The sequence below is a fragment of the Macrobrachium nipponense genome, chromosome 12 (assembly GCF_015104395.2).
Source record: "Macrobrachium nipponense isolate FS-2020 chromosome 12, ASM1510439v2, whole genome shotgun sequence".
Classification (NCBI taxonomy): Eukaryota; Metazoa; Arthropoda; class Malacostraca; order Decapoda; family Palaemonidae; genus Macrobrachium; species Macrobrachium nipponense.
In genome coordinates, this window is record NC_087205.1 from 81,758,742 (window position 1) to 81,780,022 (window position 21,281).

General features: G+C 35.9%; 1 protein-coding gene across 1 annotated transcript in view; it reads left to right on the forward strand.

The window, feature by feature from the left end:
* Positions 1-21,281, forward strand: part of LOC135224615 (neuroligin-2-like) — an 81,383-nt gene that overhangs the window by 22,795 nt on the left and 37,307 nt on the right. The window contains exons 2-3 of the mRNA XM_064263792.1: positions 11,543-11,740; positions 18,760-18,953. Of these exons, the coding sequence (XP_064119862.1) occupies positions 11,543-11,740; positions 18,760-18,953 (392 nt within the window). The remainder of the gene's footprint in view (positions 1-11,542; positions 11,741-18,759; positions 18,954-21,281) is intronic.

Below are 21,281 nucleotides of genomic sequence, written 5' to 3' on the forward strand. Positions count from 1 at the left end.
CAATAATCGAAGTGTTTTTGTATTTATTAACATGTTTTGTTGGTTTGTTCATTATGACAATTATCAGTGGAGAGGTTTCAGAGTTCATAAAGGTGTACTGCTTTGCTTGTATTTACATATTTATGTCATTGTTGCCAGAGGTCTAGCCTTCGTTACGTATAGCCAATCATCCATCGAGAAAGAGGGAAGAAAGGATATGTCATAAGTTACGTAACGAGTGCGTTAGAAACTTTTTCTCTGAGTAAGTTGGTCCGTCTTCAAAAAAAGTCGCTTTTACATTATAAGTACCAAATTTATTCAACCTACGTAATCCAGAATACAGTCAAAATTTATGTGTAGATATAATGTGTATTCTGATTAAGCGTTATATTTATGAAATGCATAGATGAAAAGTTATTGCGAAAAAACCGTGTTACAGAGGCCCTGAATCTCATGGTAGATTACTTTACTACTTTAGCTCCTCTTCCGTTGTATAAAGCTTTCCATTGTCTGTTTACCTCCTCGATCTTTTAGACACGTGACCACTTCTCGTTTAACTGGGCATCTGGCTCTGTTCTGTAAAAATTTTGGGAACTGAACTTCTCTTATTCTTCACTTTGTAGTCTTCAGAATTCTATGAATCCTTTTGTTTTCTAAGCGCTACTAGTCATAAAGAAATTATTATTATTATTATTATTATTATTATTATTATTATTATTATTATTATTATTATTATTATTATTATTATTATTATTATTATAGAATTCTGTTTCGGCTACAGTGTTTTGAGTTTCTGGGAATAATGATCAATTGGGAACTCGTTCTTGCGTGCATGTTAGCTGCATGCATTTTTAGAACGCGCGTACTTCCAGCACAAAGAGCAGAAATGCAAAGCAAACAACACACACCGATCCCCAGTTGCCGTATGATCATCCTATGTTTCCTAGCTACAAATATTTTTCTTTGTGCTTCTGTTTGTGCTAACCATCCATCGCTTCCTTTGATGCGCATCACACGGAGGCAGTCCGATCTAGGCATCCGAAACAACATTACACGCCAAATAGATTTTCACACGGCCATTGCATCTTGTTCTTTTTCTCCCTCTCATTCTTCTTCACATCGTCGGCTGAAGCCACACAGAGGGCCATAGTGTTTGAACACCCGTGTTGATCGGAGCGGTAATCATGTTTGCGCCGCGAATCGCTTTGAAGAGCGGCCGGAAAAGTACGAGGGATAATAGCCCGGCATTGCCCATTCACTAGCCCCCCCACCCCTTCCTCCCCGTCCCCCTACTCTTCATTCTCCCTTATCTCCCTCCCTCCCTCCCTTTCCCATGTATTACATCCTTTTTTTTATCCTTAAATCGACTTCACCGTTAAACTCCGCCACTAACTAGGCATCATTGTACCCGTCTTATGTGACACTTAGTGCGCTCTCTCTCTCTCTCTCTCTCTCTCTCTCTCTCTCTCTCTCTCTCTCTCTTCTCTCTCCCCTCCCCCCCACCTCCATCCCTTCAGGTAATCCCAGTCTCGTTGTGCACCCCGTTAACCGGAATGTTGGGTCTTACAGTCATTAATCAAGCCCAATTATAACTTCTGAAATATTGTTTACGCCTAAAGTTCATTAATCACGAGAGAATAATAATGTTCGGGAGCTTTTGTAGAAACTTCAGGCTAATGAAGCGGAAAATAAAGAGTAACACTGTTATTAATGGCGAGAGATACGGCGGTGACGTTCTCACAAGTGAACGTTCTAACAGGGGGGGTCTTTATAGGGTCGCTTCTTTTATCTTATTTCGCCAGGAATTTGGCTTATTGTCTGCCTACTTGGTTAGCAATACGGCCCAACAGTTATTTACACTGGAAATCTGAAAGAAAATATTATTTCTTGTTAAATAATTCTGTTGTCATCTTGCGCGAAGTTATAAAAAATTAGATGTTCATGTAAAAATACATCCAAAAGCGTTTTCATTTTAGTTTGAATTTTTTGCGCTGCCAATATAGAAAAAGATATAATTATTCTTATGTATTCAACTAAATTTTTTTTACTCCAAGTTATCTGAACATTTATCACTGAAGTTCAAGAGTTACATACACTACAAAATATACGTAGAAAAATAATAATACCTCCTGATATCATTTCCTGATATTTGTCGCACTGAAGAATATGTCATAGAAAAAAAAAAAGTGTTTTTTCGCAATTTGTCTTCTTTCATTCCTGGCGACTTCATCATTCATGATAAAGTTTCATTTACACTGCAGATGTAGTTACGAGGAATATTCCATTAGCACTTTGTGGATAATTGGATTATATTAGTCACTTTAGGTTTAGTTTTTTTGAAGAATTTAGTAAAATCAGTTAATTTAATTTCTTCAGATCATAACATCTTCACGTGTAAAAAAAATGCGCCGAAGGCATTTGAGTTTTCTGTACAGTGTATAACGCTGTATGAAACTCTCAACCACGGCGCGATGGTGGCCTGTGTTGTTGGCACCTATAGCGGTGCCAGACCCACGATCATTGCTAACTTTAACCTTAAATAAAAAAAACAAAATACTGAGTGCTAGAGGGCTGCAATTTGATATGTTTAGTGATGGGAGGGTGGATGATCAACATACTAATTTGCAGCCCTCTAGCCTCAGTGGTTTTTAAGATCTGAAGGCGGACATAAAAAAGTGCGGACGGACAGACAAAGCAATCTCAATAGTTTTCTTTTACAGAAAACCAAAACTCACAGAAGATTTTTTTTTTTTTTTTGTTTTTTTTTATGGGAAGGGGGAATAAGCTATTTTATTTCGACCGATATGTTTCGAGGCGATATAGGTCGAAATATAGTGGCCTATTACATTTTCTTTCTATATTTCGTTTATGGTCCGTAATAAGAAATATACGAAGCCGTTACACTACAGAAACTATAAATTCATATATTTCGTTAATATTTTTCCTTTGTTTAGATAAGAACACTAAGTTATTTTTTATACTATTTTTTTACGCTTCATTAGCTACCCCACTTTTTCGGAATCCCTATAGGAATGCCATAAAAACAGGTCGATTTTTTCCCCCAGAAATTTATATTTTACCATCGGAATAATCGTCAGTAAGTTCAAATACGGAAGAAATGCTAGATATAGTATTCCTTGAAATCCCTGCTTTATGATTTGACTTTACTGTTGATTTACCCTGAAAGCTCTCATTGAGCTCTCTGCACGGAAAATATATCAGGATTAGTATTGAAAATACACTGCATTTGTTTCAGCTTACATTTATTTATATGAATATTTATTTACGTGATATTGATTATTTATTTCATTTTTTCCCTTTTCATTCGACGTTTATTTTTTTTTATTTCGTTGTGTTCTTTTCCCGTTATACGGACGATTGTAAATGGAGTCAGTTACCTCTGGCTTACTTAATAAGAATATTAATTTAACTGCAGCCAATGAATCTGAAGGTTTCACTCTATCGTGTCCTGGTAACCTCTTTTTCAAAAGTCGGACTCACTGTTAGCTTGCAGCTTGCCAGGGCACGATAATGGACGCCTCAGACGGCGGCGTAAATAACAAGTGTTTATGACAGGCATACATAACATCTTGATTAACAATTAGGTTTTTCGATGACCAGACCTCACTCAGTTTGGTCGCAGAGTTTCTTAGCTGCGTTGTGTTGTGAAATCTATTTATTTTAGAATAAGTGATTTGTTGATGCATTTGAGTGTTCTGTCAACAGCAAGTAAGGAAAGCTTTTCACAGAATTCCTGCTGCGTTATGGTTCGGGAACATACTACTCCCTGTTCGTCAATGTTAGGAGATATCTCAATCAAGAGTCTCTTCGAACCTCGTGTACCAGTCAGATCCACTTCAGCAACAGTAAACATTTCTCCTTCAAGTTTTTCAAACCGAGACCCAATCGAGCGAACTTTTAATTTATTTCGAATATGCTTATTGTCATACACCAGTGTAATTGAATCACATTATTCCCCGAGTGTTGACGATGTGTTCTAAACAACTTTTATAGTACGGGTAGTATTTGCAATTAACTCTCAATGAGAAGAGGAGGCTGATTACCGTCGTTACTGGGAAAGTGATTGTTATATCCAGCTCTCGGTACAATAGAATGATCGACATAAACTAATGACTGTGTTATATATTTTGTTTCACAGTGAGGCTTTGTCAGTTGCCAGTTTATTGAGGCTGTGTCGGTTCTCTCTGAAATTCAAAGGGTTGTGTTTTCTCTTTTTAGAGAGATCCGTAGATGACTGTGGATTAAAACATGAAAAACGTCCTTTGAATCAGTTTACTTTATTATTTCATCACTTAATTTTCTCTGTAAACGGAAAAGGCATTCGGATTTTGTATATATATATATTATATATATATGTGTGTGTATGTATGTATATATGTATGTATATATATACGTATATTACTAGATGGACCTCATTCAAATTGGATGATATCTAGCCGAGTTATTTATTCAAAAAAGTTACAAGCTTCCAAGAACAACCAGTTCTCATTATGGATACTTGATGCTGAGAACTGGTTGTCCTTGAAAGCTTTTGAATTGTATGAATAAATAACTCCGGTAGATACCATCCAGTTAAAATGAGGTCCTTCTAGGAATTGTACTATTGCTCAAAACAAGTGTGTATGTGATATGTTAATTAATATATATATATATATATATATATATATATATATATATATATATATATATATATCTTATATATATAATGCTGACAGTTGGATTATGTATATATGTAAATTCGCTGCAAACGGCGAAGCTGATGGACCGAATTCAGCCAAAGTCGGACCATATATGTAGATTTTATTGGGGATGGTTTTTAACCGGATACCTTACTGATCCGGATATCCGACCACATATCCGTCCATGCTAACTTCTTTATCATTGTTCGTATAGAAAAAAGAAAGCATGTTCTGACAAACGTATCACGAGGATTCCAAATATGATGGTACATTTCTCTGAGATGAAAAATAACGAAGATATTAGGGGGTAGTTTTTACCCGTGGTCCGTTTTGATCCGAATATCCGGTCGGATATCCGGCTACGCTAACTTCTGTAATATTAGTTGTAAAGCAGAACGAAAATATTGTTTAAATAGAACCTTTCACGAGGATTCCAAATATACTTTTACTTTTCTTCTACAATGGAAAATAACGATGATAATACAATTCGAACAATCTCGGTCTACGGTTGCCTGCCACCAGGCACTAGTAATGTAGTATATATATATATATATATATATATATATATATATATATATATATGTGTGTGTGTATATATAATATAATATATATATATATATAAATATATATATATATATATATATATATATATATATATATATATATATATTATGTGTATACATACACATATATAATATATATGTATATATGCAATGTCATGTAGAGGTCTTGATTTTTAAACATAAATGATTATATATCGCATAATTGCAGTGCTGCTAAATAAGGCATAAATGTGCTTTATACTTTTTTTTTAAACCTCATTCATGAAAGCCTCTTGCCCTCCATCCCAACCAGACCTTGATATGTGGAACCTCAAACGTCTCCTACTTCGTCATTTTGGATTGCTAAAATGAACTCAAAAATATAACTTAATTTCTCCGTAATTTAGATTTTGATGTTCTTCGTTGTAGTCATTATTATTATTATTATTATTATTATTATTATTATTATTATTATTATTATTATTATTATTATTATTATTATTATTATTATTATTATTATTATTATCCTTTACTTGGTTTATGAACAGTTTACCTTAAACATGGGGAGTCATTTAGGCTTTGACTTCTTCTGAAGAAAAAATAAGTGTATTCAGTTCCCAACAGAGTAGCAAGAAAATCAATCTTAGTAAAAGTGTTACCCTTACATTCTGCAAGCAAGGACTAACCCATCCCCGTTCCCATCTTTACCTGCACATCCAGTCCCCTCCATATCTTATAGCCAGATTTCCTCCATAAGGAAGGTTGACAGATCAAATCCAGTGGAAAGATATATGGCGACTAGTACGCCGCCTTCAAGAAAAGAAAGGTAAAGACTATAGTAAATTCTGTAAATCCCTTCAAAGATGAAGGAAATGATACAAAAATCCCCTGTCACTTTATGGCTCCCAGGAAAGCAGGTCTGAATATCAGTGGCGTGAAATATTTCATATTTTAAGCGCGGTGTATTTGAATCAAAGCGAGATTTATGTAATGCCAGATCAACCAGTGGGAGCGCAGTCTTGCAAGGTCTTGTTAAAGAGAAAATGGAGAATTTCTTCTTGAAAGAAAGTTGTGAAGTGAAGCACGTCAGGTTTCACTGCAGAAATTTAAACAAGAGATTTAATAGCAGCAACTGCGAAAGTTAAGTCATCGAAACTGTCAAAAACTGAGTCAGGTGTGGTGGTGGTGGGGCGTTTGAATATTAGTCAGAACTTTTACTATGCAGATTTTTTTTTTACATTTTTATGTAAAAGGAAAACGAATGCAGGATTCTGGTGTATGTCAGGAGGTTAAGTGTGGCGTACTGTCAGACTAGCAAAACGTATACGTAAATATTTTTACTTTTGTTTTTTCGTGGAAAGTGGTACCTGTCATCTAAAATTTTGGAATTTGTTGTCGCCGTTCTTGTTGCGGCTGTTTGTAATATTCCAAACATAACGGAAACACTACCTCGGGAAAATATAAGATATTATTCTGTACCATCGTCAAGCAAAAATACCGCACAGAAGAGTTGAAAATTATCATGCTTCGTTACTCAAAGGTCCTTTTGAATACCACATGCCGTATGGAAGCTGAATACATATACACATACTACATGTATTTTGATAGGACATTATTTACAGTTCTTCCTTCCGAAAGTTTCTTCATATCTCGTAGGATACTTTCCTACAATTTCTAAAATAATATCCGGGAGCAACAAATTCACTGCGTTTTGCAGACTTGAAGTAAATACAAGAAAACCGTGGTTTCTAATTTCAAGTGTTCTTGTCAACAGTCTCTCCTGTTTTTTATTTATTTTTTTTATAGCATTTATCCAGTTTTGCTCTAAGGTTTCTCTTTTTGTTCAAGAAGGCCTCCGTTCCATATTTACCTTGACAGAGTTAAACCTGGGACTTCGATTTCCTGTAACCTCGTTACCTTGTCGACGTTCGTTTCCTTTTGAGAATTGGAAGGATCTGGTTGTCCGGTTAAATCATTAAGCGATTACATTTGTATTTCAAGTTTCTCCATCACATAGAGATATTATAATAGGATAATGCCAACTTTTTAGCTTTCTTTCAAAGAAAACTATTGAGATGGCTGTTTGTCTGTCCGTCCGCACTTTTTCTGTCCGCCCTCAGATCTTAAAGACTACTGAGGTTAGAGGGTTGCAAATTGTTGTGTTGATCATCCACCCTCCAACCATCAAACATATCAAATTGCAGCCCTCTAGCCTCAGTAGTGTTTATTTTTATTCAAGGTTATTGTTAGAGTGATCGTGCGTCTGGCACCGCTGTAAGGGCCAACAACGCAGGACACTACCGGGCAGTGGCTGCAAATTTCATGGACCGCGGTTGAGAGTTTCATACATCATTATACTACGATGCAATTTTTACATGTTTATTCCGTTTATGAAATTCTGGAACACGCCTATCACCCTTTATCAAGTGACTGGAACATTATCCCGGAAACTTGAGAGGGGGTGAAATTGGTAAAGAAGGCGAATCCAGCTCTTTTACCTGTAACTGTGGTGCGTCTCCAGTTCCCAGAATGTTTCCTCTTGTCACTCTCCCGAGACTCGTCGCCATTTATTTAAGTCATGATTCGCTCTTGTTCACAGAAGAGGCAGAGTTCTCGGATGCTGCATCCTTTCCCCTCTGTTCTTTCGTGTACGCCGTATTTTAATCTTATTTCTTTCTTACAAACGCTCCGAAATCCGATGTCTTATCACAGAACGTGACGCGGCTGACATTTAGTGTCGTTTCGCGCGTTGGAAGTGTCATAGGTATTCTGGTTAACAAGACAAATAAATCACACGTAATTTAATTTGCTGCGTGTTATAAACATTTCTGTTTTACTTTCACCAAAATTAAAAACATCAGCGGAAGCTCACTTCATATTAAATTGTGTTCTTTTATTACCAGGAGAGAAGCGATACCCATCTGCTTTTATTCATTCGTTTGCTTAATGTAGCATCAAACGGAATGCAACCTGGAACGTATTCCATTAGCCCAAAGTTCTGATCCGTAATGTTGTCAATAGAAATCCATATGCAATCCTATTAAGGTATTTATATTTGCTCGTACTGATTAAAAATAATTGTCTGATTCAATAAAATATTTTGTGCAACTTGTATCAGGCTGTTAATGAACTTACCGAATGCCCGGACTTGGGTGACGTCATACTGAATCATACTAAGGTGATTATGACTGCGTTGTTTTGCAGTCTTGATATTCTGGGAAATATTTTTATTGTTTTTATTCCAGCATCCCGCAGTTAAGACTTTAACATAACAACCACAAACATAATAGAAACAATATTGAAACTTATAGTTTTTTTTAATCTTCGATCCAATTTTTTTCGAGATTGAGAATCGCTGTTTCACTTCAAGATTCCATTTCCTTAAGCTGACTTCCTCATTTCGTTTTTCTGATAACATAGCCGAAAAATATTTTTCCAGCAGTGAATTGTATTGTTAGTCTTTTCGTTTATGATGAATTTTCAGGTACATGGGTTCACGAAAACGTCCCTTTGTGTGATGCCTTCTCACTTTGTTTATCATTCCCAAAGAGCATCATTATGCAAGGCTATCATTTCTGCCGTCAACATTTTCTAAGAGAAACCTTCACTGACGATTTTATATTAATTTTCGTTTAATATCTTTCGATACGTAGCGTAACCGTTTCCTCAGACTGTTCTTTCTCCATGGTAGCATCCTCTCAGAAATTATCGTTGTTAAAGGTTATTGTTTATTCTGGTGCTTTTCATGAGGGCACGGAGACACCGTTCTACACAACGGTTTTCTTCCCGGGTTCATCTTGAGGTGCAAGGGGACTCAGGTTTGAACGAGGAACCCTCCTAGGGATCCATCCATTAGAAGACAAGGGGAATCTTGAGGTTTAGGTAAGCGATGAAGTACTTTTACGTCTTCAGACTGCGAAAGTGTTAATACATAGAATGATATATTAAACTGTAAAAGAGTAATCTCTCTCTCAGTTCTTCAGCCCATGTAGTTTTAGGCATACGATCTTCTTACTTTTGTACGCAAGAGGCCGTGCTGTCAAATGCCTGCTTAATGAAACTTCTTTAAAACTGGTCATATGAGAGCACGGTCCTTACCTGGCAGCCAATAAGCGTAATTGAATGTGATAGGGATTAGGTGAGCCGTTGTGAAATTCTGAATTGTGTACAGTATTTAATGATTTCGTTTTCATGAGTTTGTAGTTGCTGATGTTGACATCGTAATGATCAGCGTAAAATTATTGGGTTTACAAAACATCAACTTTTAATATGGCTGAGCCAGCCCCCGAGTGGATATAAAGCATGCGTTTCAGGAGTCACCGAACACTAGAATGAGCGAGAGAGAGAGAGAGAGAGAGAGAGAGAGAGAGAGAGAGAGAGAGAGAGAGATTTAATAACCAAGTAAATGGTAAATTTAGGATTCATATACTTCTCTCTCGAGTGCATAATGGCAGTTAACGATTGAGATGCTTTTCACCAAAATACCCAATTTTAGACCACTTTTATGAAATAACGAAAAGTAGTTCAGTGTCAGAGAGAGAGAGAGAGAGAGAGAGAGAGAGAGGAGAGAGAGAGAGAGAGAGAGAGTAGAGAAGAGAGAGATGTAAGAGAGAGAGAGAGAGGAGAGAAGGAAGAGGAGACGAGAGATAAAAGGATACAGGGTGCTTGAGCTAAGACAATTTACAAGACCTGACTCAGCACTCTGCTCCCTTATCGGGGCATAAGATTATGTAAATGTTTTTTGCCTACTGTTTAAAGTTGACTAGGAGGCCTGAAGACTTCTAGGCTGCTCTTGGTCGGAGCGTTATGCCGTCCTTTCCAGTTCATTCCTGCGCTTTCCTCTTTGTGCTCTGCATACGTTCGCAAACTCCAGCAAGGCATTCCCATCAGCATTCAAGTGTCCGAAAATTAAACATCTTTCCTACGATGTAGGTTGGACAGTGAAACTGACATATAGAGCTCGGTGTTTTGGAAACGCACCATCAGTGGTTTCGTCTCTTTATGAATTTGCATTCATTACTCGTGTGATTCATCTGGATTACATGAACTCGATGGCACTCATGTTTCTCTGTCACCAGTGCGGAAATCTGGCAACTTATTTTTTGCGAATCACTTTTATTTTTTCTCTTCGGTCATGTGTATGCGTTGTTGACCCTTTGATCTATATATAGCGCCTTTGTCATGTTGTAAATTTTTTATTTCCATATAAATTGAAAAAAGTTTGGGTTTTACAACGCCCAACGGTACGCTTTGGAAAACTTTGTAAAGGCTGTAGGCAGTAGATTAAATTACACGGAATTCTTTACTGTAAAATACACTGGTGAATCTAATTCAAGACGTAAGGATTATTTTGAATTATAAGATGTAACTTCAGTTGGAAGACATCTGCTGAAATAGCTGTAAATGTCATTGTATGCAAAAGTCAATTAACCACAGAATTTCTCAAAGCTAAATGATGGTCGATTTGACTGCACGTACATGGATATTTAAGGATATATTCAGTGATAAAACAAGGAGAAAATCTTATAAATTATCGTTAAAAGGGCAAAGGCGAAAAACTCCACGGACATTAATATCCTCTTTTCGTTTACTCTGACACGTTAATTCCAGCTTCCGTTTTATATATTTTTCCCTCGTAATTCCGTGACTGATTATGACGTATCTGAAATCCCGGAGTAATTTTAGTCTTCGTCTACGTGTCATACGTTTTTATCGGGTCCGAATTGAGGCTATATTTTACTTGACAGTATTTTAGGTTCTATTTATAGGCATGTAAAAATAAAAAATGCCGTAATTTGAGTTTTCCAATCGAATAGGAGAAAAAGCTGTATAAACTTTCGTAGATATGCTACTGGATACTGAACGGAGCTATATATTTTTCGCGGTGAGTAGACATTTGTTTTTTTACAAGTTACATTTATTTATTAACCACCAGCAGCGTATCAAAATTACTCTCTCTCTCTCTCTCTCTCTCTCTCTCTCTCTCTCTCTCTCTCTCTCTCTCTCTCTCTCTCTCTCTCTCTCTCTCTCTCTCTCTCTCTCTCTCTCTCTCATTGTGGGTGTGTTTCTCATCATATGTATTGCAAATAGAAAGAGTGGGACAGAGACCAAATCTTCTTCTTCTTCCCTCATCACTGACTATGTATAAATGTATAAGGTGAAATGAGACATAGATTCTAATTCCGTTGCTTTTAGTCCTAATATTAACTTTGGTGCGCAAAGCCGTAGTTTTACTCTTTTACATATATTTTAAAACTTCCTGATGTTCTAAGTTGGCTTTCATATTGTTGTTTACGTCACTTTTTCTTGTCTCCTTTACAGGTTTCTTAAATACGAACGAAAGCCCGTACCAGCGAGCGATAACAAACTACGGTCTCATGGACCAGATAGCAGCGTTACACTGGTTAAAGGAAAACATAGCAGAGTTCGGCGGCGATCCGGACAATGTCACTATATTTGGCCACGGGACCGGAGCTGCTTGCATCAACTTCCTCATGACGTCGAAGGCCGTGCCGAAAAGTAAGTGCCCTTTGGTGAATGGGATTCTTAATTTTGTTTGTCCTGTAAAAGGTTTAATGTTACTATTAGATGCTTAAAATATTAAGTTGTTTATTTTCCAAAACTGCGTAAATGCAAGTAAACTACTTAACTTTTATTATAGCTATGATGAACAGTTTAATGTTGTAGGCCACAATGGGTATGCGCGTCAATTAGGAATGCTGTATTTTCAATTTCCTTACTGTCTCTCCAGTATAAATTCAGTAAGATGTTATTTGAAATGGACCATATTCTCTGTATAGCAATAGGTACCGAAGTCATTTTCTAACCATAATTTTCCTACTATTGAAGATTTACTCTCACCATGAGCGATTATAACTATACGATTAATGTAGGCATAAATTTGAAGTGTATGATAAAGTACCCAGTATATTAATCATCATGCAACCGCCTCTGTCTTTAGACATTTTTAGCGAAACCAAAACAAAGCCCATCTACGTCGGCAAAACATTTTCACTACACCTGGACAAGGTCAAGATTCGAGATATGTTCGCAAGTACGTGGCGCGCATTATGTGCTTTATATTCAAGTTCCCATCGTGTTAACATTAAACTTTTGTTAATTGATATATGTGTTGTTTTATATCAACAGCTGTGTGATTTTTGTCAGCAATGGTGAAATGATACAGTGAGAAATATAAAGAAAATCATTGACATTGTAATGAAATTTAAGCTCATGCTTTTTTTCTTTAATTTCCCAGAGCATTTATCTGAGTTTTAATCTTCTATGAGTATGCCACTTATATCGAGCTATGAATCCTTGATACGCCATTTAAGGGTTTATATAAAACATTCTATAGTGTCTACTTTGTTATTCATCTGCCTTGTGTATGGGCAGTAAAATTACCATATACCGTAGATATCTCAAATAATTGTAAAGGTGAACATCAGTGGAATAAAGTTACCATTAGCGTTTGATGTATTAGTCACATTTTTTACACTATAGATTACTTTCATCTCGAATCGTGAATTATTGCTTTCCAGTGAATGAAGGACTACTTTCCATGGAAATTAATAACGAGAGTTTAGGGTTAATCATCAGATAAGACCTTGAATAAAATGCCGATAACACTGACAATAGTTGGCTAACTCAAGAATCCATTTTTCATTTGCTGTCCCTTATATTTGTTTTTTATTAATTTTCGAAAGTGGAAACATCAGTCGAGTTCTGCCCACCTAAGTGTTGCCAGTTCCTCAAGAGCAATGGGCATTGGCATTGCGTTGTATGTATGTAGTTAATTAAGTGCCTGGATTCAAGGCAGCCATCGGAGAGAGAGAGAGAGAGAGAGAGAGAGAGAGAGAGAGAGAGAGAGAGAGAGAGAGAGAAGGTTGTGGCTTGGAATGACTATTACAAACAAATAATTAATGTCAGATTAGATAAACGTACGTTGTCTCATCTTACCCTTACTATATACACCATTGTATGAAAGTCTTTTTGCTGTCATTATATTCCCATAATACATGAAACGTCCAGAGCCTGAAGATACCGATTCACTGCATATGGCTGTGTCTGTGCCTTGATAAAATAATAACCTTATTAAAAGATAGAAGATGAAATCATGTTAGAATTAGCCGTTGATGAATATATATTCTAATTGTATTAGTCAGGGTTATATTCTTTAGAATAAATGGAACGTATTTTCCTATGTATATCAAACAACATATTAATCAACAACTAAAATTTTATATTTACTGGATCAGAACTTGAATACTTTACTCTACAACTAGATGTTTTAATGGGTACACGTAAGAATTTCTTTTCATTTACAACATTTAATTATCTTCTATCAGAGAGTAAATCATTTGATTTCTGTATATAAAACAACACATATATCAACGAACAAAATATTGATGTTTATACGATAAGAACTCGAATATTTGCCTCTGTAGTTAATCCGATATCAGTAATTGTATGTAATAATTTGTATATATTGGTCTTCCTTTCATTTAGAACATTAATCTTCTTCTATCAGAGAGCGAATAATTCCCTTAGGCTCTGCTTTCTAGTTAGTTTTCAGAATAACAACACAAAGTTGAAGAGTGGAAGCACTCTCATATATTAATATTTTTCCCCTACGCCCTTATAACACCAGACATCTTTGTTTATGATTACCTAAAAGCCCCTTTAGCTCTGTATTATCTTAGAAAATCCATCTAGTAAATAGAAGTAACCAATAAAGTTGAGGTGACGCACTGTAGCCTTATTTGTAAAGAGAAATAGAATGAACTTCTTATCTCTGGGATTTCAGACACTCAATTTTTGTAACTCCAACGAAGAATGGATATTTGTAATGCATGTTTTACCTGGCAGAGATCTATAAGATTTATTGAAAAGCGTTAATATTGCGTTAAATTAATAGTGAAAGAATGTACTTTCTTTCAAATATTCATGTTATATTGTTGCATTTGACATTGCCAGTGAAAATGTTCAAGGAAAATTCGCCATAGTGCGAAATCGTAAATTATATCGAATGAAAGAGATTCATAAAATAATCCAAGCCGAAGTCTGCTTCACGTCTCCACGAATATTATAAAAAAAACATTTAGTCTTTTCATTATTGGATTCTTTTCGGCCAGTATAACTTTTCCAAAGGAAAAGCGAAAAGTTTGTTGCCCGTTGCTTCTGGAGAAACATATGCTAATATTTAACTCTGCGGGGTCTGCGCTTCATATTTCATTTACTCCTGCCAGGAGGTTTTCAGTTTCAGAGAACCTGAGCTAAGTTCTTCCCACGGAAGTGTTCCCAATTTCCCCAGAGGAACCAGCGTTTGCGTTGTTCAAATGGAATTAATTAAGTGCTTGGATTCAAGCCAGCCATCACCTGGAGGGAGGAAAATGAAAGTCTACACATGAACGGATCACGTCATTGAATAAATTCCGTGCTGACCAGTAATCACGTGAAATTCCTAAAATGTACCGTATCCCTAATTACATTTCTAATCAACTCTCTCTCTCTCTCTCTCTCTATCCTCTCTCCTCTCTTCCGTCTCTCTCTTCTCCTTTCTCGTCTACTCTCTCTCTCCCTCTCGTCAAAGAAATAGAACCGTCTTAGTCTCCCCCTTCTTATAACTTGAAAAGCTAGGAAGGTGAAGACACGTGGAACATTCTAATGAAATTTGTTTTCAGACACTGAATAACAGTACCCAAAATCTCTTCTCTCTCTCTCTCTCTCTCTCTCTCTCTCTCCTCTTAATCTTCCCCTTCTGTGAGGTTGAAAAGCTAGGAAGTTGAAGACGCGTGGATCATTTTAATATAATTTGTTTTCTGATATTATTAAATGACTGTACTCATCTTTATTTACGAAAACTCCAGAGTTCCTTCCCCTTTTTTTCTTCTTCGTTTTTAAAAGTCAGTGTATGAAAAAGAGAAAAAAAGTGCTGACATAAAATGATGATTTGACGACTTTACTTTTGTACAAAATACTTTTGACTTTACCCTATTGTACTTGTCACATTTAGCGGTTTACTGTAAGAATTGCAGTGCTTTAACTGTTCATAAGAAATATTATTCTGGAGTCTTGTAGCTAAACCGTGTAAAAAAAAAGGGAACCTAAGAGTTAGAAAAAGTATGTTTTTTTTTTTACATCTGGCCAATCTAATACATGGGGGATAGTTAAAGATATTTCAGTGTATCATTATGTTCGTGTTCAAAACTAATAATAAAATTCCCAAAAAATATTGCAGCTTGAATAGCGAGTAATTAAGCATCAATAATTTCTGTACATATATATATATATATATATATATATATATATATATATATATATATATATCTATATATATTATATATAATATATTATATATATAATATATTATAATATATATATAATATATATATTTCTTCTCCTACATTACACCTAAAATGATACAGATATGCCTTACATAACTTTAATCTCTCCTTCCTTCTTGTATTATGGATTGAGAATTTGGAATGGATGTGATGCATAGATGTATTACATTTTATGTCCTTATTATAAAATTGGAAATACAACGCATTCGCCGTGTCCCTGTTAGCCGCTTTTACTTTGCAGTGAAATTGCCTATCATGACATGATATCATTAATGATTTGAAGTAAAATATCCCCTAATTGGTTTCGCACATTTCGAACATTTAAGCTTAATCCGTCCATCAATCAAAAAATTAATCAAATTAAAGTAGAACGATCATTTCGATACGCGGTTTGGGAGGAATTCTCCATAATTGCAAAACTCATCTTTTCCCTGATGTTGTTTGCCTTCATTATGGCATAACATCAATGTGCATAATTGCTGCTTTTTGTCCTTCTTGTTGTAGCTGGTATTGGTGTGGTCTCCAGTACTTTGAACCTTTGGGCCGGTTATTGGTTGATTTAATTTTGGGGACTGCTGTCGCACATTAGTCAAAACTAGCAGTAGAAATGAAATCAAGTATGTTTGTGTTAGAGCATCGTCGTTGCAATTAAAGTTTAAATGTTGGATTATCCACAAAAATAAAAAAAGGAGACGAAGCCGTGTGCAATCACATGAACTTTCTATGACTTCAAATAGAGACGCATTTTGTCACTTTGGTCAAAGTCTCTCAACAGATATTAAGAATCTTCATAGAATTTCTTCTATGCCCTGACCTCATTTGACTGATGCCTCTTTCATAGGCATAAATATTCAGGGGTCGTTTCTAAGAGTGTTTTTACAAGAGAGCATAACTTATTAGTCAAACAAACTGCCAAAACCCACCCAGTACAGTTTCTATTAGCACTGGACAACATTGACTTAATGATTTCCACCGTGTTGCGTAACAATGATCGAATTTGACATATTTCCTGTTATTTGCATTTTTTTTACAATCCTTTGTGTACAATTTGTAAACTACCTTCAGGAAAGGAAACCATTCCTGTTTTAAAGTGAAAACAGAAGTTTATCAAAAGCTGTGCAATGTAAGGTAGAAACTAAAGGCGGCGCCGGTCAATAGAACGAGAATAATGGATAGATCCCAGAAAGTAAGAATCGGCGGCAATATTTTCGTCCGGTTAGCGTTAAGCAGTTCTCTCTCGGATTATTTCTAACAGAAAGAATCTCGTTCCTTAAGAATAAGCGCTTGATATTTAACCCGAATCCTTATTCTAACTGTGAGAATATAAATAAAAGAGTGAATGTAAGAACAGAACGCGAATGTCGTTTCTAAAACGTATTATTTGTTAGGAACACGGCACACATAGAGGGCCATTTACATGCAAGAAGATAAAATCAGGCAAATCTGGACGCTCACTTCTAGCGAATACACGGCGGCTCCAAATATCCAAGCATTTAAATGCATGCAAGTATTCATAAACCCGGTACCAAAGCATGGATTTGCCCTTGAGTATACTCTAGTTTCTGTTTACAAACACACTCACAGCATACTGTGTATGTACAAATTTTTCCTTTGCCTACAAATCCTCCGTATGTAAAAAAAAAATGAAATAATAAAATAAATAAACTCGAAAGGTAGCGAAGTTCGTGAGGTCTTTGATGTTGGATTTCGGGGATCTTTAGAAAAAGAAAACAAATGCTAAATATGAACCTTGTCAGAATTATGTCCATTATGAATTCTGCGGTGAGAATTACCTTGAAACTTTAATTTATTTTTTTTACCATCAAGTAACTAACTAAATTTTGATAGCCGTGAAGAGCACCCTGAAGGAAAAAGTTTAGTTTTTTTTTATCTTAGGTATTAAGTAATACGTAAAGCGATGATTACAAGTAGGTTTTTTTTATATACATACATACATGCATACATATATGTGTGTATGTTTATGCCTGTTTTCAGTAGCATTTTAGTTTCAGATCCCTCGTAATTGTGCTGTATTAAGAATTAGACCAAATTCAGACAATCGTTCTAGAATATATTCAAATCGCTGATATTTTGCTTTTCAAAGTAATCGTGTTCTCAGCATTTTTTGTTTTGTTCTCACTAGTGTAATTACCTTTGTTTCTGACTCCAGATGTAAATGGATTAATTTACTAAAACAAGTCACTTAGAACCAATATATTTGGTCGTATCTGAATTGGAGTGTTACTGTCTTATTCTCACCAGATATAAATTGCGTGTGACATTTCTATGAAAGGTCATAATATTTGACTGAAACTTTTTTTACAGGTTCTCCAGATAAATATTTAAGCTGTTCAGAAAGATACGTGTTACATGGATTCGTTGGGTTTAACAGTAATGGAATTTGAATTTGTCCCTTGCCTATTTTTTTGCCAGACTCTGATGAAATGAATTCGTATGTGCATCAGTTAAAGAATGAATATTAGAGTGATTCCCTTCTTTGTTTTTCTCAACAGTCAAAGAGCAAGAGCCAGTGTTGGCATATAGCCAGGTTAATTTAGACTGACTGACCAGCGTTTGGATGAAAAAAATCAAGATAGCGTGACTGTTGATTCAATAATGGGAAACGGGTTTTGGGGGGGAAATAAAATTATTCAATTTGTACGCATTTCAATTTCATTTCCCGTATTATTCCAGATAGATTCAATAAAGGAAATTCGTTCCAGAGTCTTGTTGTTTGTATTGAATAACAGATAGTATCATTTTTGTATTCACTAAAATTGATTATTATCATTATCATTGTTATTATAGTTTATATAGTTAATTTCACTTATTATTATTGTTATCTCTATGATAATTGTAAGTTTTGATGGAGATTAACAGAAAGTCATCATGAAGATATGCAAAGTTACACGCACGAATATTTTTTTTATACTCGTGAGTTTTCCCAATTGTTTACAAAGTGCCTTGATTGCTTAACATTGACACATTCTTCCCAGTCATAAACGAAAGTGGCATTTCCAAAAGTACGAAGCTATTGAACTTGAACATTTATATATAGATGCTGATGTGTAACTGGACTCGATACCCATTATTGTTCTCGATATCTGGACAAGTATTATCGTCATGCATTCCTCACCTTCCTTCATATATTATGCATATTATTTTTAATGTGATTGTCATCCCTTTCGACAGCTCCGAAACTCTTCCACCGAGCGATCCTAATGAGTGGCTCGTCCCTGGCACCTTGGGCCCTTGTCAACGACCCAATGAAATACACGCGCCAGATCGCCCAGGCTCTCAACTGCTCTCACACCCCTCTGGGGGACGAACTCAAGACGTGTCTCAGGGGAAAGAATCTGCACCACATCATGCAAGCTCAAGTGGAGGTAAGTCCCCAGAAACAAACTCGGATTGAAATTGTTAGTGACGCCGTCTATTTGACTGTTTTTTTCCGTTTTTGTAGAGAGAGAGAGAGAGAGAGAGAGAGAGAGAGAGAGAGAGAGAGAGACGAGAGAGAGAGAGAGAGAGAGAGAGAGATAGAGAGAGAGAAGAGAAGATGATGTAACGAGACGAGAGAAAGAAGGCGAAGGGAAGGAGAGAGAGAGAGAGAGAGATCTTAGAATTGTGCCCATTTTTCATGGGTGTATGAGGGTTTCTGAGTACTTTTTGTGGGCATTTGTTAGCAGACGTACGTATGTTGTTAAACAGCCCAGAAGACAGGTTGATAGGCTATGCAATTGGTTTTACATTCACTTGTCAATGTATAAATGTTTATATTTACATTTCCAGGGCGAAGTAATTTCAGAAGTTACTGGATCCAAAACAAAATAGATAACCGACATACTGAAATTATAGAAGAGTGCTTGGATCACATACTGCTCAATATAACTGTATGATTTTTTATTTATTTCTTTATATATATATATTTTTTTTTGCTGTATGTAAAAATAGTTGGATATATTTTGTATGATATATTTGATATGCATACGGGGTGCATGTAGCAATTTAAGTCTTCAATGGTTGATGTTGTTTGTAACCCAAACTGGTTACCATTTTATGTCGAGGAATGCGTGATTGAGATGAAATTTAACATGTCGTACCCCTGTCGGAATATCATGACGAAATAGCAGTTACTGTTTATACATTCCGTAGAAGGGAAGACTTTAATTTCTGACAGTTTGGTGAGATTTCACTGTATTTGCGTTTAGCGTGCTGATTCCCCTCAGAAGGACTCATACTAACCAATTTGATGACATAATATGACATAATCATATGCTCTCCGGAAATGTTTGCCTTAAATATCAAACTTAAGAAGAGCAAAAATGTGCAGTCCATGAACCAAGGGCTAAAAAAACGACATTCAATATTTTCTGAAGAATACTGCTAAGGATGTAGGAAAATAACTGATTCTGAGTAAAGATAAATTACATTTGGAAATGTTTGGTATATTAGAGCCGTGGCCGTTGATAATTAACAAATGTAGTTTCCAGCAGAGACTAAAAAAAATTGCATGTATTAAGGTTGGGGCTTTTTCAACAGTTGGGAAGAGGAGATCGGGATCATGAAAGAAATCCCAACTTCTGTATTAGGGCGGGGGAGGGGGAAGGGGGGAGGGGGAAGGGGGCGGGAAGGGGGAGAGGGACTGGAAGAAGTCGATGTCCCCGGAGAACTTGGCAAACGAGTAAGACGTTATATCGAAAAAGTAGCTTCTGTCAAAGCTTCCAGAATTATCCGATTGGCTCTAGATCTAATAAGAAGGATCTTGATGTACTGAAACTTTTCTTCAGCTCGAAGGAACGAAAGTCCTTACGGCTGTTGTAATACTTTCCAGGCTAACGTTTTAAAGTCGCTATAGGCTTATGTAAGTTCATCTCTGACTCATTCCTATGAAGGATAACTTTCTCACTGGATGACCTTTGAGATCTATTCCCTCCCATCGATCAGTTTGGCCTTGGGTCAGTGTCAAAATAACATATAGAAAACTTTAACTTCCTGGTAAGTTTTTCTAATTCCTAATAACTTTTGATGTTTGTGAGATATGCCTATCATTTTTGTAGGGTAACTTCTTTACTGGAATACCTTACACATCTAGCTCTGTTACCTTCAGGTTGACCATGGTCCTGGGTCATTGTTAAACTTCAACTTTCTTGTTGAAGTTTTTTCTAAATACTAATAACTCCTGATACCTCTAAGGTATGGTTTTCTTATTTAGAGGGTATCCTCCATGCTGGAAGACATTTGAGATCTAACTCTCCTTGCTCTCAATTTTAACTTGTGCTAAGGTAAAAAAGAAAAAAAACTGTAACTATTATCTGTTTGCATTATGTTACGGCCTTTTAAATCTTAGCCTTTATAATTACTAGCAGCTTTACTTCGAGCAAACTGGGGATCCTTGTATATCCAAGGTAGAAATATCCAGTAAGGAGAACGAACGACGAGTCGCGAAAGAACAAGAAGCGAGTTGGCTTTTTTCTTTTCTTGCGATGCCAAGGTTACAGATTATGTGACAGGCTTGTTGTCCCATAAATGGTTGTGCTTATGCCCTTTTGTATTTTCTCGATAAATATTCGTAGCAGAAATGGAATAGTGCGACGGTATTGATATATAAACAAGTGCGCGCCTTTTATGAAACATACCCTTCAAAACTCAAATTTCTTTGAATCAGTGTTTTTACAAAAAAACAAAAACAAATTAGTATTCTTGGAAACTTTCTA